The sequence below is a fragment of the Pholis gunnellus genome, assembly GCF_910591455.1.
Source record: "Pholis gunnellus genome assembly, chromosome: 6".
NCBI classification, from domain to species: Eukaryota; Metazoa; Chordata; class Actinopteri; order Perciformes; family Pholidae; genus Pholis; species Pholis gunnellus.
In genome coordinates this window covers 21,110,891-21,125,919 of record NC_136532.1, presented here as the reverse complement: position 1 = coordinate 21,125,919, position 15,029 = coordinate 21,110,891, and the positions used below count along the sequence as shown (strand labels likewise).

General features: G+C 40.3%; 1 protein-coding gene across 1 annotated transcript; it reads left to right on the top strand.

Moving 5' to 3' along the window:
- Nucleotides 1-3,128: 3,128 nt before the first annotated feature.
- Nucleotides 3,129-13,934, top strand: ncaph (non-SMC condensin I complex, subunit H). The gene is made up of 18 exons (XM_079161831.1): nt 3,129-3,247; nt 4,146-4,368; nt 4,483-4,573; nt 4,686-4,778; nt 5,216-5,333; nt 5,512-5,648; nt 6,229-6,418; nt 6,604-6,686; nt 8,445-8,632; nt 9,037-9,182; nt 9,573-9,679; nt 10,632-10,751; nt 10,938-11,045; nt 11,640-11,783; nt 11,935-12,045; nt 12,246-12,322; nt 13,264-13,339; nt 13,638-13,934. The coding sequence occupies exons 2-18, from the start codon at nt 4,151-4,153 to the stop codon at nt 13,695-13,697; spliced, it is 2,067 nt and encodes a 688-aa protein (XP_079017957.1). The 5' UTR covers nt 3,129-3,247; nt 4,146-4,150; the 3' UTR covers nt 13,698-13,934.
- Nucleotides 13,935-15,029: the final 1,095 nt, after the last annotated feature.

Sequence of the window (15,029 nt, the reverse complement as noted above, 5' to 3'; positions counted from 1 at the left end):
AGAATACACCGGATATCCTGCGCAAACTCGCCATTCTTTAAATTGCCAAGCTGTTAGAGCTATAAGTAGCCCACACTGCATGAACAGCACACCCATAAACATTATCTAATTTTTGCAAATGTCCAGGATGTCAAACTGTTGCAGTAGTACAAACAAATCAGGGATCGGCTCATCAAGACCACTGCTCCAAAGCGCTCCTGGTGGACTAATACCCTTAAGGGTACCTTTAAAAAATTCTTACCACTTTTTGGTTTGTGATAGCAATTATTCTTTTAGATGTGCTATTAAGTATTAATTCTAACAGATGTCCACTGTCAAAATTATAAAAAATGTTTGCTTAGATCAAAATCAATGTTTAAATCCAACATTTCCACCATTCTTTGTAAAAAAAGGTTTTTTGTTCAAATAGTTGCACTTTTAGAAGCGCATTAGGCTGTTATTACTACAAAGTTGAGGAAAGTGAATACAACTACCTGAAGATTTAGTCAAATGAAGACATATTTTGCAATTCCATCTGGCATATATTATCATATTATCTGTGACACTCGCTCTCCTGACCCTGCCACATCTGACAACCCCAGCATGTTAAAACAAAGAGCCAACACTCCAGTCTCCTGCTTCAGTCTGCCCTTGTTTTAACAACCCTGTGATTCACAATCACAGCACATCCCTGCTTTGTAATTTCGTTAAAAGCATTGGACCGGTACAGTATATCAGTATATCTCCTTCAATGACTTGGACCCCAGCCCGCCCTCGAACTCTGAACTAACAAGAGTGCAGTGTCAGTGACTTAGTACTGAGTGGGAGTGTGCTTGTGGAAAAGACGAGTTAAGCTAAAATATACGTGACATAACCATGGTCTATTGTTAAAAAAATAGAAGAAACATTCAGTGTTGACAACTGTACAGTAAAAATAATTAGGATTACGGAGAAGGCAGAGAAAGATGAGTCATTTAATAATTCTCATCATCTCCCATCAATGACTAGGCAGGGGAAATCAATCACATGGCCACGGCTTGTTTGGCTTCTGCTGAAGAGATGAATGCTTTTCATTTGTTTAGCACTGCTGCACACTGACATGAAAATGTGCATGCGTTTTCTTGTGTTTATGTGTGGTTTATATCAAGGGCCTGTACATATCACACACTCTCTTGTTTCGGTTTTAATGGCATAACTATATATCACACTGAAGTGCTTCACTTTGGAAGCATTAGAGATTCCACCGCACGCATCCACATCCACAGGGGGTTTGCCTGTGTTACAGTTGAAACCACAACCATGGCCAAATATTACAACAGTCTTCCACCAGGAGATTAAAAGAGGGAATTGTATATTCTATATTGCTGCAGAAAGGCATTTGTTTCTGCTCTGGCTGGTCAGGATGTATACACAGTAAAGCATACTAATGTCAGAGTACAAATGAGGTTTGGGTTTAGTCAATGCATAATTCCAGGCCCAAGAGCTTTCAACAGAGACATCCATCAATCTCTTGCTTGGTTATACTGGGCTTTGCACATTTTTTACAATATGCGAAGACACATGACTTAAACAGAAGATCTGAGAGAATTGAGACTTTGTCACGTGAGTAAATTACTTTATGTAAATTACTTTACAGTTCTATGACTTCAGAAAATGTTGCTCATCAAGAAGAAGGTCTATATTGGCACCTGCGAGCAAGCGGTTCTCTTTGGGAAGTGAGCAGTTCAATGTAGACCCAAAGAAGTCCAAGGCACTCACACATTTTTGATAGTTATTATTTTTGCAAACATTAGCAGGGGCAGATTTGAGAGTTTGTCCTGGGTAATTCTATTTGAATTCACAGCAAACAGAGGAATTGCAACAGACTAAAATGCTTTCCAGAATAGAGCCTTATTTTTTACTGCCACCTAGTGAGCAGCTATTGTTCTTTTATTGTCAACTCGTCCACGTAGTTCTATTTTCAACATATATTCCATTTGCCTGGAAAATACATTTGTCATGGAATTAATTATTGTCAGAAACATAAAACAGGGAAAACCGGAGCAAATACACAGTATGTCCACAATGGGTAAAACCATTTCATCAGGTTTGATTTCTAATTAGCAAGATAAATCGGGTCTTTATCGAGACATATCAGTCTGTAATTATTTCGGCATGGTTCAGAAATTTTTCCACTTGCATAATGATCCATTATCTGTAACAGCTTATGCTATTCGGAAGCTGGGTGGGGGAGCTGGATCTGATAGTTGCATAATAATCATTAACATAATTTCATGGACTCAAAGAAGCACTAACCGTACAACTTCATTTTGAGGATCAGATCTGCAGATTTCAACTCTTTTTTAATTCATGAAATGTATGAATTTGTGTGTTTTTATTTTTCTCTGTGGCAGTTTTGATGGAACAAAGGGGAATGAGGTGGGAGGGATGCCTGTTTTGTTCTACTGTGAACTACAATATCAGTTTTGTTTTACTAAGTCACACCCAAGTGCACTATCCTGCCTGATCTGGCAGGATTATGAGGAACACTGTTTCAGCAACGTTTTCCCATTGTCTCCCCATAACTGTCCTGATAATTGTGCTGGTGTTGGAACAGACCATTGAGACAGTAGGGCTCATGTGATTGTCAGTGACCATGACCCAGTTCATTGCAATCAAAAACATGAGCGCCAAAAAGAAGGGTGAAGTGTGCACGCAGATTACACCATTGTGTCATAGATAACAATCCCTGTATGAAGTGTTTATGTGAGCTATGGATGACTGATGTTACCAATTGTGTAAGTACAGCTGCAGCAACAACACACATTGCTGCCGGGAGAAAAAAGTGTTTTTTTCAGCCAAATAAGCTACAACATTCAGCACACAATAATATATGTATTGGGTGGTACGAAATACTGAGCAGAATCTAACTCAGATTGATGAAGTATGAGAAGTGTAATACAAAAAAAAAAGAATCACACTATCAGAAAGCAAAAGTATAAATAAAATACTCCAACACCTTCTGATAACAATAATATTCGGGTGCTATTCCTAATTGTATCTGTTTTGTAAAACGCTGTCTTTTCCCCTGGCTCGTGAGTCATTCAAAAGAAACTTGGGTGGGCGTGGTTTAACGTCATGACGTATGGTTATGTTACGTAAACCGTTCGGCGCAAAAATTCAAACGCCGAACAGGAAGAAAAACTACAGCTTGCTCTGTTCTCTGTATGCCGTATTACACATAATAACGAGCCACAAGAAAGCCACATTGGATTGTAGACATTTTCAGGTACGTTGAGTGGATTAAGTAGGTTTTGTGGTAGAGGTTGTGTGTCAGTAAGCCAGTTAGCCAACAATGATGGTGAAAACACGTTCATATCAGCTAGCTAATGCTAACCTTAGCTATCGTTAAGGCACGTAAAGTTAGCGTAGGCATCAGCATATAGAGCTGGGCAACGTTTGTTTTGGGGTATGTTTGTTCTGTTCGTATTGAACATGGTTTTAGACAGTTTAGCTGTGTGAAGACAACATGTTGCATTCTTAAAAAGTATATTAGCTCTAACTTAAATCACTTTTTAACCAAGTTAACGTTATAACTTCGCTTAAGTCCTTTTGTTTACGTGCGAGAGTCTGTCGTTCAAGTTAACGTTAAGTTGTCGCTAACGGTAACTTAAATCAGAAAGGACGGGATTTAGCGAACGTAACGTTACTTAGATGGATCACGCAAAACAACAAATTCTGCCACGGGGAAAGAAACGCATACGTTCATGCTAATATATTTCTGTGGTATAAATGCATATTTCTTTTGTTTTCATCGGACATTCTTGATTCCTCTCGTGTGAGACTCTTGTATTTTCCACTAGAATCCTTTTGTTTACATGATATGACGAACTACTGTATGTCAGCTCACTGAGCAGTGAAGGGTATAAAATTATAGAAACAGAAAAACGAGGATGGTTTCCACTTTTATTTCATTTTATACACCCACTCAAAATACTGTATATTGCTCTTGAAAAATCCTAAATTTACATCTCAACGTAAGTATGTTAAAATGAGCATTGTCATGCCAGCTTTTTTTAATACCGTGAAACAACATGATGCAGCACAAGTGAGATGCAGACTCTTGACGGTGAATTTTAAACCTGTGTCAGCACGCAGCCTCTGTGATCGTGTTTCTGTGTCTCCAGCTAAGATGAGTGCAGCCTCCACACCGGTCTCCCGGATACGTCAAGGATGGACGTCATCCTCCATGAAGAACAAGGGTCTGTCCCCGGCAGCCTGCAGCACCCCACTGCTGACAGCCTTCCCTGGCAATGACGATGAGCAGGAACGACGTCAGCGTAGAAGATCAAGAGTCATTGATCTTCAAACTGCCACCGACTCCTCCTTCAATGACTCTGCATCTCATAGGTACGGTGGAGAGAAGTGTGCGTGTTTTAAGCACAACTTTGATTACCCTCTGTCATGTAGAGTTTGGTGTGTTTGAGAGACTTTAAATATATAAAATCATGTATTTTTATGCAGTGCTGCAGGTACTCCTGCTGCCGTGCCCAAGCTGTCAAATGCACAGATCTCAGAGCATTACTCCACCTGTATAAAACTCTCCACTGAGAATGTGAGTACATATACTGTGTGTGTGTGTGTGTGTGTGTGTATATATAGAGTCTTACGACCTGAAAGAAAAGATCTAATCAAAAATCTAATTATGTTGTTCTTCTTTTCGTCAGAAAATCACCACCAAAAATGCATTTGGTCTGCATCTGATTGATTACATGGCTGATATTCTCAAACAGAAGGATTCTGAGCTCACAAACTTCAAGGTTTGAGTTTTTTTTTATATCACACACAGACTTTGTAGTCATCTCATCGTGTCTTGGATTAATTTTCTCTCTAAATCTGTGATTTATTTTGAAGAAACAGTGATCTACATAAATGGCCTGGGCGGATACATAAATAGGTTTTATGTTACCCTTTAAGGGTCTAGAGTCCAGTGAAGTAGAGCATTCAAGTCTGAAATTAAGCTGTCTGGCATAGTGTTTTATCAATTTACTTATTTTGATAAATGAGTTGACATAATGTCAGCTGCAGTTAAGAGTTAAGAAAATATGAGCAGTGTGTCATTCAAGGTAACCATGCCGTGGAATAATCAGATTTCACCAGCAGTGATGTTTTCATTAGCCCCTTCAGGCGAATTTGTGATATTGGGCTATATACTGTAAATAAACATGACCTGACTATTCTGTGTGTCCTCTGAAAGGTGGCAGCTGGCACTTTAGATGCCAGTACAAAGATCTATGCTGTGAGGGTGGATGCTGTTCATGCTGATGCTTACAGGGTGCTGGGCGGCCTCGGGGCTGAGACCAAACCAGGAGAAGGTGAGAACCTCAGCGATGTGATTTTTTTGTTTTGTTTAGACTTGTTGGATTTGATTACATTGGAACTAGATGAAGGGTTTTGAGCTTTGCTCTACAGAATGTAGATTGTGGTCTACCCACATTGTTCCATTATTTGAAGTTGTCTGCTCTTTATTTCTCATTATTTGTGATTATACAGACCGTGGTCCGAAGGAGGACGACGGAGATGACGGTGAAGTGACTGCCAAGCAGCCGAAGAAAAAGAGACCTCCTAAGAGGACAGTAGAGCAGAACCTTGGCAACATCAATAGCGGGGATTCTGAGAGAAAGTGTGAGGTATGGTGTTATCTTTACACAACAGTGTTCGTTCAATGGACTCCCGGGACGATAGTTGTGCTGTTGGGCAGAATGTAATTACCAGGTTTATCACATATATTGATATTTACTATCTTCTGTGTCATTAGATCTATTGCATGTCAACAATAAAATAAAACAAATCTCATTGATTCACGTGCTTGAAAGCTGCTCCATCCACATGAACCATATGAAGCCTGTTTTTTACCGGAGGAACTAGGGACTCAATTTAATTCCCGTTCAAGAAATAACCCTGCAGTTACAGAATATCATTCTTTCGTTAATTAATATTTCATAATCTCCTTATATCCACTGAGTATTTGGCTGATAAGTTGATGTTTGATGACTGAGATAAATATTAGACACGGGTCACTGAGCTATCATCTTAAGAGCCGTGAGATATTTATCTGAAGATGATAGCCGCCTCTTTCTATTCCCAACTGATCCTCCTGCTCGGATATCAAAAATACATTACCATAAATAAAGGACGTTTGACTTTGAAGTCTTTAGTACTGTTATCAATGGCTGTGAACTTGATCGACTTTCCTTCTTACCCACCCAGGTGGACCCCATGTTTCAGCGGATGGCCTCATCATTCGATGAGAGCAGCACGGCCGGAGTCTTCCTGTCGGTTCTCTTCAGTGAGAACAGTCGCTGCGAGCTGCTGTTTCCCTCCTACATGACCCTCCTTCAGTCCACACCCTCATACTCTCCTCCACCTCCCCAGGCAGTCCCTGCATCCCCGTTCATGGGTAAAAATAAACTATTTACCAGGCCCCAAAAAATGTCAATTTATGTAAATGTGATTTACAAACTTGATTTTGAATTGTACAGTTCAGTCTAGATTTGTCAGTAAGCTAAATTGTAGGCTTCTATCTGTGTTATTGGTGTTGAGGCTGTTCATTCTGAGCATCTTTCTGTCATTTGTTTCTGCCAGCTGGACTGCAGCGTTCCAAGGAGAAAAGCTCCATCTGCCCTTCGCTGCAGGACTTCTCCTTCACTAGCTGGAACCCTGAGCAGGTCAGAGAACCTGTCGAACCACCAAACCGTATATCATTAATGGCTCTGATGGAATTCTTTCATATTTCTCAGATTTAGTGGTGATAAAACCATCAATTCCTCTTCAAGGTTTGCCATCTTGGAGGTGGAAAAAACAGTGCCAACAATACCGAAACGTATATCTGGTTCTATAAATGTGTGACTCATAGTGCTGATCAGAGGTTATATTTTGTAGAGTAGCAGAAACTCAGAATCTGTCGCATGCAGACATTTCAGCAGGTTCTTTCACCGTTTGAGGAACAGGTGAATTGTTCTTGGACATTGAGGTGTAGCGTTAGTTCAATCGTCTGCACTATGCCATTTGTTAAACTATCTGTATTTATAGATTTTGCACGTAACTTTGTTACCTCTTATTCAAAACAATATTTTGCCGTACAGCTGCACTATAAGCCTACAGGTCCCGAAAAGTCTTAAAGTATTAAGTTTAGTTTCTTTAAATTAAAAAGGTATTAGTCATACATTTAATTCATAAAAGTCTTAAATATTTTCTCTTGCCTGCTGTAGACAGTGATATTGGTTCCAACATGTTTATGTAAATAATTGCAGTCTTTGAGGAGATGTTATCCACCTATAATCTAAAAGTTGGATTTTCAGTCAGCTGCACCAGACCTTTAACAAATACTGTCACTACTGCCAGCTACAGTAGTTGGGAATATCCTCGGCTCATAATAACAAATACTGTCTTTAGAATTATTGTTATATACGGTAAGTACTGAAAATGTGATATGAAAATAAATAATTATAGGCCATATTATACCTAATATGGTTTTCTATCATCTTTCATTCTTTGGCTTGTATGATCATTAAAAAAAATTAAATGGCATTCTATGGGGTACTGAAAAGGTCTTAAAATTAACTTTGTGAACCCTGCAGAAATCCTGTTAGAAACCCGCAGCTGAAAATGTTATCCACTTATATTATTAAAATAGCAGCATTTCAACGTCGACCTACTGCTACAAGGGGTGCATCTTTTTAACGAGGTTTGGAAACGTCTTTGTTTCAGTTCATACGGTAGCTGTCACTATTCATTTGAAATTAAAATGAAATATTCTAATTGTTAGGACCTGTTCAACTCAAAATATACAGTATAGTCTATAAGTGCGATGGGCACTTTGTAGTTTTCCTTGTGGTCCACCAGAGGGTGCTCTTTAAAATCCACTCAGCTTGACCGTATGATGCCCTGTGGACCTATCGGTAAATTGAGCGAACATATAAAAAGGAGGGACGAGAGCAGGCGAAGCCGGGCTAACTGTGGAAGTACCTTGATTTCTACACCGAGGGCAGTACGCTACATGATATCGGTCGCGTTCAAATTGGAAACCAATTATGTTAGACTTTTTGACAATGTGACACTCTTAAAAATTCCCACGGGTCTGTTTCCCTGGAAAAAGAAGCGGGTTCTGGTGTGAATTTACTGGGATCTCGATTCCCAGCCTTCAGCCGTAGTACCCTGTGGATACGGTCTTGGCTCAGGGACACCACTGTTTGGACCCTGACATGCTACAGTGACCTAAAGTTTGCCAACAAAGACCAAAGGATGCATCACTGGATGTCTTCTGTGAAAATGTGCATGTCAACATGCTCTGAAGACTAAAGTGATGACCATTTTAGGCTTAGGATGCACTACCTTACACCCATATGATCATAAAACAACTGCACTAGTCTTATTTACAGAGGCAATCGGGTCCCAGCTGACGGAGACTGTACATTTTCTTCCAGACCATGAATCAGCTCTTGGAGAAAATCAAGCAGGGGGAACACGTGTTTGATGTGAACGCTGAGCCCGAGCCGGAAGAAGATGACTGCCCTGACTTTGACGCTGACTATGAGGAGGGAGTGGGTGACTGTGAGGAGAGATCTAAGGAGTACAAGGACGGTTGTGAGGCCTCCGGCTCCGGCAAAGGAAGGTAAGACAGTAGATCGTTGAAGAGCAGTCTTCTGCTGAGAGGAACTCACTTTAACCACAGACCTTCTGATTTTTTTTTTTTCTTTTGTCTCAGACTCAAGTTTCTAGAGATGTCTCTATTTTCTCCACTATTTCAATGCTCCTTGTGTTAGAATAAAATAATATCCCTCCATTAGGTTCTATAGCCTCTGCATAATGTCTACTTAAGCTTGTTAGTTTGAAATGTATTCATGGTGGTTTAGTAATTGCATTGCCCGATATCACCAGGAGAGTGGGTATTTAATTCATTAGGCCATGCTGAATGGGTCAAAATCCCACTCGTGCCAGCTCTATTAGCAGAGGGCTGATTTGTGTCTGTGCTCGCTGGTTTGAATGGTTTCTCACGCTGGTGTGACGGTGGTACAGGGATGTGATTCCCATCGGAGAGGGAGACATCACCACCATGTGTCTGCAGCTGTCCTCTCAGCCCAGGGAGTATTCCTACTTCAGCCCCAGGACCATGGCCACGTGGGCTGGACCCGGCTACTGGCAGTTCAAGCCAAAGCACAAGTGTGAGTGAAAACCATGGTTTAACACACAATTAGAGACAATTTAGGTGTCAAAGTAAGTGCCCATGAGCGAGACATTATACTTTTTATTATCTGTGACCTAGTGCTAAAAAAATGTAACGATAAATGTCTATGTGCAGCTTTGTTTCTTTATTTTGGTCGATAGTCTGCCTATTGTATTTAATTTGATGAATGTAGCAGCATTATATTGAGCATCATATACTGGATGTATCCACATTAGGGTTGTTTTTTGTGTTTTGAGGGATAAATTAGGCTTTCACATTTCCTCTAACGGCCCAGTTGATGTTCTAATGGTTGTCCTCCTCTGCTGAATGTGTGCAACAACAATGATTCCTCTCACCTGTCTGCTTTCACCTCCTAAATCTCCTGCAGTGGACCATTTGCCGGACAAGGAGACGCGTAAAAGGAAGCCCAAGAAGACCTTTGAAATTGACTTCAATGATGATGTCAACTTTGACACCTACTTCCGCACCACGAGAGTAGGAACCCTCTTTGCTTTTTGTCCAGTTAAAGAGTGTCATCTGGTATAAATGTTGCCTGACATTTATTGCTTAGTGTTAAAGAAATGGTGCGACATGTGGAGAAATATGCTTTTTTTCTCAAAGGGATTGATTCATACCACTTCTATCTGTACAGTAAATATAAAACTAGAGCCTGCAGCCGCCTTATCTTGGCTTAAAACCTGGAAACTGGGAAACAGCCAGCGGCTCTGTCCAAAAGCAACAAAATCTCACTAATTATCATATTTCTTGTACAAATTCAACAAACCGTATATAACGTGCTAATTAGGGAGCTTTAGAGGTGCTGGTCGGCGGATATTGCTTCCTTTAGGCAGATGTTTGGCAACTCTTGGTGTTGTAGCCATAGCAGCACAATATTTCGGATGCAGCTGGTGTTTCCAGCTCTGGCGGCCTTTTGTGTCTCAGTCAGACATTCAGGAAATCTGGTCTTAGTTGTTGGTGAACCAGTATGAATACTTAACCAAGTACAGCTGAGATGTTTGACTAGTCCAGCTTGTTTGAGTAGATGGAGACAAAGGAGCCGTAGGGATAGTTGTAGCTATGAAACCAGATTGTGAACTGGACCTGACAACATCTTTGAAATTCAGCTTCTCTGGTAGTTTCAAATCATCCGTCATGAACGGCTACGTCTGCTTCTCTGAGCACGGGCTCTTGGGTGATGCCTTGACACATAACTCCACAACAGATATGATGCAACTACAGTTTTAGCTCTCGTAGTTAAAGTCAGGGAAATATGGCACAAAATCTGCAAATAATACATTCAGCTAAAAAAAAATGACATCCCTGCCTGTAGGGTTTTGAGACGAAATCTAACCAAAATCTCTGAACACGGTCAAATTTAAGAGCTTGAAAAATTGTAGGAAACATATAAATATATCTGAACTGAACATTGTCTGCTTCCCTTCCGCAGGCTGCCACCACCAACAGCAAGTCTGCCCTCAGTGCAAGCAATAAGAAAACCACTCTGCCAGCGGACTTCCAGTTTCCCCCAGAGACGCTCTCCCAGCTCAGCCTCAAACCCTCCAGCTCGGTGAGTCTTCACCACTCGACTCATCGTTATCAACATACACATAACTCTTGTGCTCATCATGCTTTTAAACCAAATTAGATTTTTCACAAAATTGAGACATGCTACAGTCACCATATCGGTAAATACATGATGATCCTTTGTTTGTGTTGTGTGAAGAAGAATATGTTTGTTTTTCCTTTACTCTAGTTGAGTCAAGAAGGCCAGAAGAGGCTGTCTGGAGAGCTCGGAGAAGGTATTGGAGACTACGACTACAACAACGCCAACGACACAGCCAACTTCTGTCCAGGTCTTCAGGTCTGAACTTTTGGTTTGATTTGTTTTTGACTTGACTGTATGTTATTGGCCTTTTCTTTATCTAAAGAGTAGCGGTGGGGGGATTTAGCTATTAAATATTATGGATATATGATGGCTATTTAGATTTATACATCATGGCGCTGTGTGTTCTGTGTGTGTGATACCTGGTGGATTCACATGATGTTTTGGAGGAGCAATGTGATGTGTGTAATCTAGTCCAGCTGATCAAACTTAAACTTAAGAGCTGGTGAGCAGGGAGGATCTTTAGTGCATGAGACAGTTTACAGTGATCACGCCTGTGACTTATCCCCACATACGGGTGGGACGGTATAGGATTTTATCACTGATCGCAATAAAAAAACTATGTTTTTCGTGGTAAATTTCCATTATCGATATAACTATGAATATGGTCACAGTGACTTGAAAAGGCTGTCTAGCATGCTACCATGCTACTGTAGAATCTGCTAAATGTGAGGACTTCCAATCTCCTGAGGAACTAAAGATAGAGAACTCTCATTAAAAAATAAAACTGATTAGGAACCACATCTCAAATGATTATCCCTCTGACATGTCTCTGGCCATGTTCCTCTTCAGGGTGGCGACAGTGATGATGATGGCGAAGGGTTTGCCGGTTCAGACGACACACAGCCTTCAGGTGACGGTATACCTCCGCCCTCACAAGACCAAGAGGGCATCTCAACCTACGGGGAGGATGATCTGGTTCCTCAACCACACAGGGTGGGTCATACTGGAGGCTGGTCTTGGCCTTTTTAGAGCTAGTAGCATCCCTCTGCTCAAAAGCTCGTGTAATAATTTGTACTACGCATGAATTTGACTGACTTATAACTTAATCAAATACTTGTATTTCCATTATTGCTTGTTTTTGTAGGTCAACAAGATTGAGATCAATTATGCTAAGACGGCAAAGAAAATGGACATGAAGAGACTCAAAAACAACATGTGGACTCTTCTGACCGAAAGCCCGGACAAATCTACGGAGGTAAATCACACTGATAGACTGGCCATGTGTCAGCGGGTCTATGCGATGATGAATTCATCAGTTTTAGGTTTGAAACTCAAATCTTGGGTCATTGCCGACATTTGGTGGGTGGTGTAGACATCCAGCCAGTCAGAGATTTAGCTGTGTGTATCTGTTTGTACCAGTCTGTATTTTTAGTTCTGCCTCAATGTTCCCTACAGGAGGAGGATACTGAGGAGAAATCAGAAGTGTGTGGGGAGAAAGTCTTCAGTCAGACCACAAAGACGCTGCTTCAAAGGTACCAGCAGACCACCTGCCATGCCTGCCATGGCGCGGTACTAATGAGCAACAATAATGACTGAACAGACAATGGCGTGCAAATATATTTACAGATTTTTTATGTCGTTGATCAGGGCTTCTACTTCGATAAGGAAGTGTGGATTTAAACACAGTCTCTTGTGTGTGTTTAAATCCTGAGACAGATTTTCATCTGTAGGTTTACATCGACTTGTTTGATAATTAAATAACTGGTAGCTCAAATCAAGCAATAGCGATAGCCGTTATCTCATAACCACATACCACTGCTGTGACGTCTAATCCCTGTCTGAGGAAAGAAAGTGAGACTAATGTGTTGTCATGGTCCACTGGATCACTCCCGACATCACAGAACAGGTTAGAGATAAAAATGTGCTCAAACCGGCTTCAGAATGGAAACATTCTCTGGAGGAGTGGATTGAGCAGCGCCCGTCTCCACACAACATTCCACCTGCTGATAGAAATGCAGAGCCACGTAACAATGAGGTTCAGGGTGGGGGGGGGGGAATAAATGCTAGCTGCTAGTGTACATTCTAAAGCATTTACAGGTTTCGGGACTCATTTGTGAACATTATTCATTCATTTAAAAACTATTTGAATCGGAATGTGTGTACACCTTGAAATGGCTACATTCAGGCCGTGGTGTGTTGTGATCGTATCACAGCAGAGGGGAGTTGTTCGGCCCCACGCAAAATAACAACTGGAAAAAGTTTTCAAATCCCATTATTAAGATTAAATTGAAAAGGTTTGCCATTTAGCTTGGTTGGATATGCATCATGTTAACCCTACTGTAAACCAGCCAGCAGCAGAACTTAAAAGTACCATTTTGTTAAAGGCACTAGATTTGAACAGGATGGTCGATGGAATGGAGAATGTATTGTCTGTCTTTCTTTATCTTCTCTCTCTTTCTTTGTGGTGATCCAGATTGCCAAACACAATGGCTCAGAACCTGTCGGTGCCTCTGGCTTTTGTTGCTCTGCTTCATCTTGCCAATGAAAAGGTGAGTTTATTTTAGTGTTTATCAGGCAAAAATAAAACTGTTTACAGTGTATTCTGCTGCTCATAGTAGTGAAATGTGTAATCTTCCTGTCAACGTAATATGGAATACCTCAAACTAAGAATGTAGAGTGAGTGACATTTGAAGGAGAAATGTGTACGAACCTTCCATGTTTTATTCACACTGGAGTTGCTGAAATGGTCTTTTTTTTTAGACTTGTGGCCATCTATTGAAAAACATGTAAAGTATGCATATCTATTTATTGTAGTGTACAATGTGGAATATGTTTTGTCTTTTGCAGAACTTGGAGCTGGTGAAGGTTGATGACATGTCCGATATCATCATCAGACAAGGCCACTGAGGAGAAATACAGGATGAGATGTTGCTTTGGAGAATCGCTGCTATTCTCTACTTGTTTGTCTCTTTTACTCTTTACTGTTGCAACACTCGCTTGTTTAGATTTATTGATGTTTTTATTAATTTTGTCGCAAATACGACTATTCAATAGCATTTGCTTCTTCTGTTATTCTGTACTCTGTGTGTAGATCATTTCACTGCTCAACCACCGCACAAATAATGTATACTGTCAAAAGAAATAAAAGCCTTTTTCTAAAACATGCTGTAGAAGTTAATTCCCAGTCATTACGCCTTTCCCCCCCACAATTAGTGTTTTCAATAATGCAACCGACAGTATTTTTGGCACACTTGCTAATGCCTGCTAGTCAAATTGTTCTCCCAAAATGGCTCTAATGGCTTTGATTACTTTTAGCTGCTTGTGATTCAGAGCAGCCTGCAGTAGTCTGACATAACAGCAGGTAATGAACAGCATTGAAGCCTCACCGCCGCCGCCTTAGATGGAGGCCAAACCGGTTGATCAGGTGCTGGTGTGGCTGGCTGGGACTGTATGACGTCACCACGTCAAGGAGCTGCAGGACAGGGAGGAGTCGCTCAGCTGATCACCATTACTAGTTACTTATGTGGAGCACAACGTCTTTATCCAATCAAATGCAATCTGGGACATGGAACATTGCTGCTGATGTAGAGATACTGACTTATTGTGTTATGGAATGAGTTGCGATGGTCTACAATATATTCTAATGTTGCACAACTGCAATGAGCAATGCAACATGAGTGATTATTTTCAAGCAAATTAAGAAGTTAGTTTTTAATGTTATTTTCCTGTGAAGAAAGGATACTTTCTTACAATTTGGCAGAAATTATATTACATGTCACTAATATATATATATATATATATATATATATATATATAAAACAAGAGTTAAGCTAAAAGATTGGAATTTAGAGAACATCTTAATATTTAGGGGCAAAAACAAGTCTTTTTGTGGAGCAATGTGTGAAGAGTCTGATGTTACAGAGCAAGAGACTCAACCCAGTCTTATTAATTGTTGCATTTAAGAGTGCGTTTGTTTCAAATTAAAGGAGCGGTTTCACATTTTCAATATCTATTTCTAAAGTGTACAAATGTATCCCCACTTCTGATTTCTGTTTTGTTGAAAACATCATCTTACTAAATAAACCTCACTGTCCCAAAAGCTGTCCATTTAAATTCCAGTTGTGTAATATAATAAAGTTATTCTTGTTACCAATCCAATAACTATTGTTCTTGTGGCCTAGATATTTACACACCTGATGTTCTTGAAGAACTATTTTTCTTGGTGAAGGAATATATTGA

Coding starts and splice junctions, on each gene's coding strand:
- ncaph (XM_079161831.1), top strand. CDS start 4,151: ATGAGTGCAGCCTCCACACCGGTCTCCCGGATACGTCAAGGATGGACG. Junction 6,687..8,444: donor CTAGCTGGAACCCTGAGCAG/GTCAGAGAACCT, acceptor ATTTTCTTCCAG/ACCATGAATCAGCTCTTGGA. Junction 8,633..9,036: donor TCCGGCTCCGGCAAAGGAAG/GTAAGACAGTAG, acceptor ACGGTGGTACAG/GGATGTGATTCCCATCGGAG.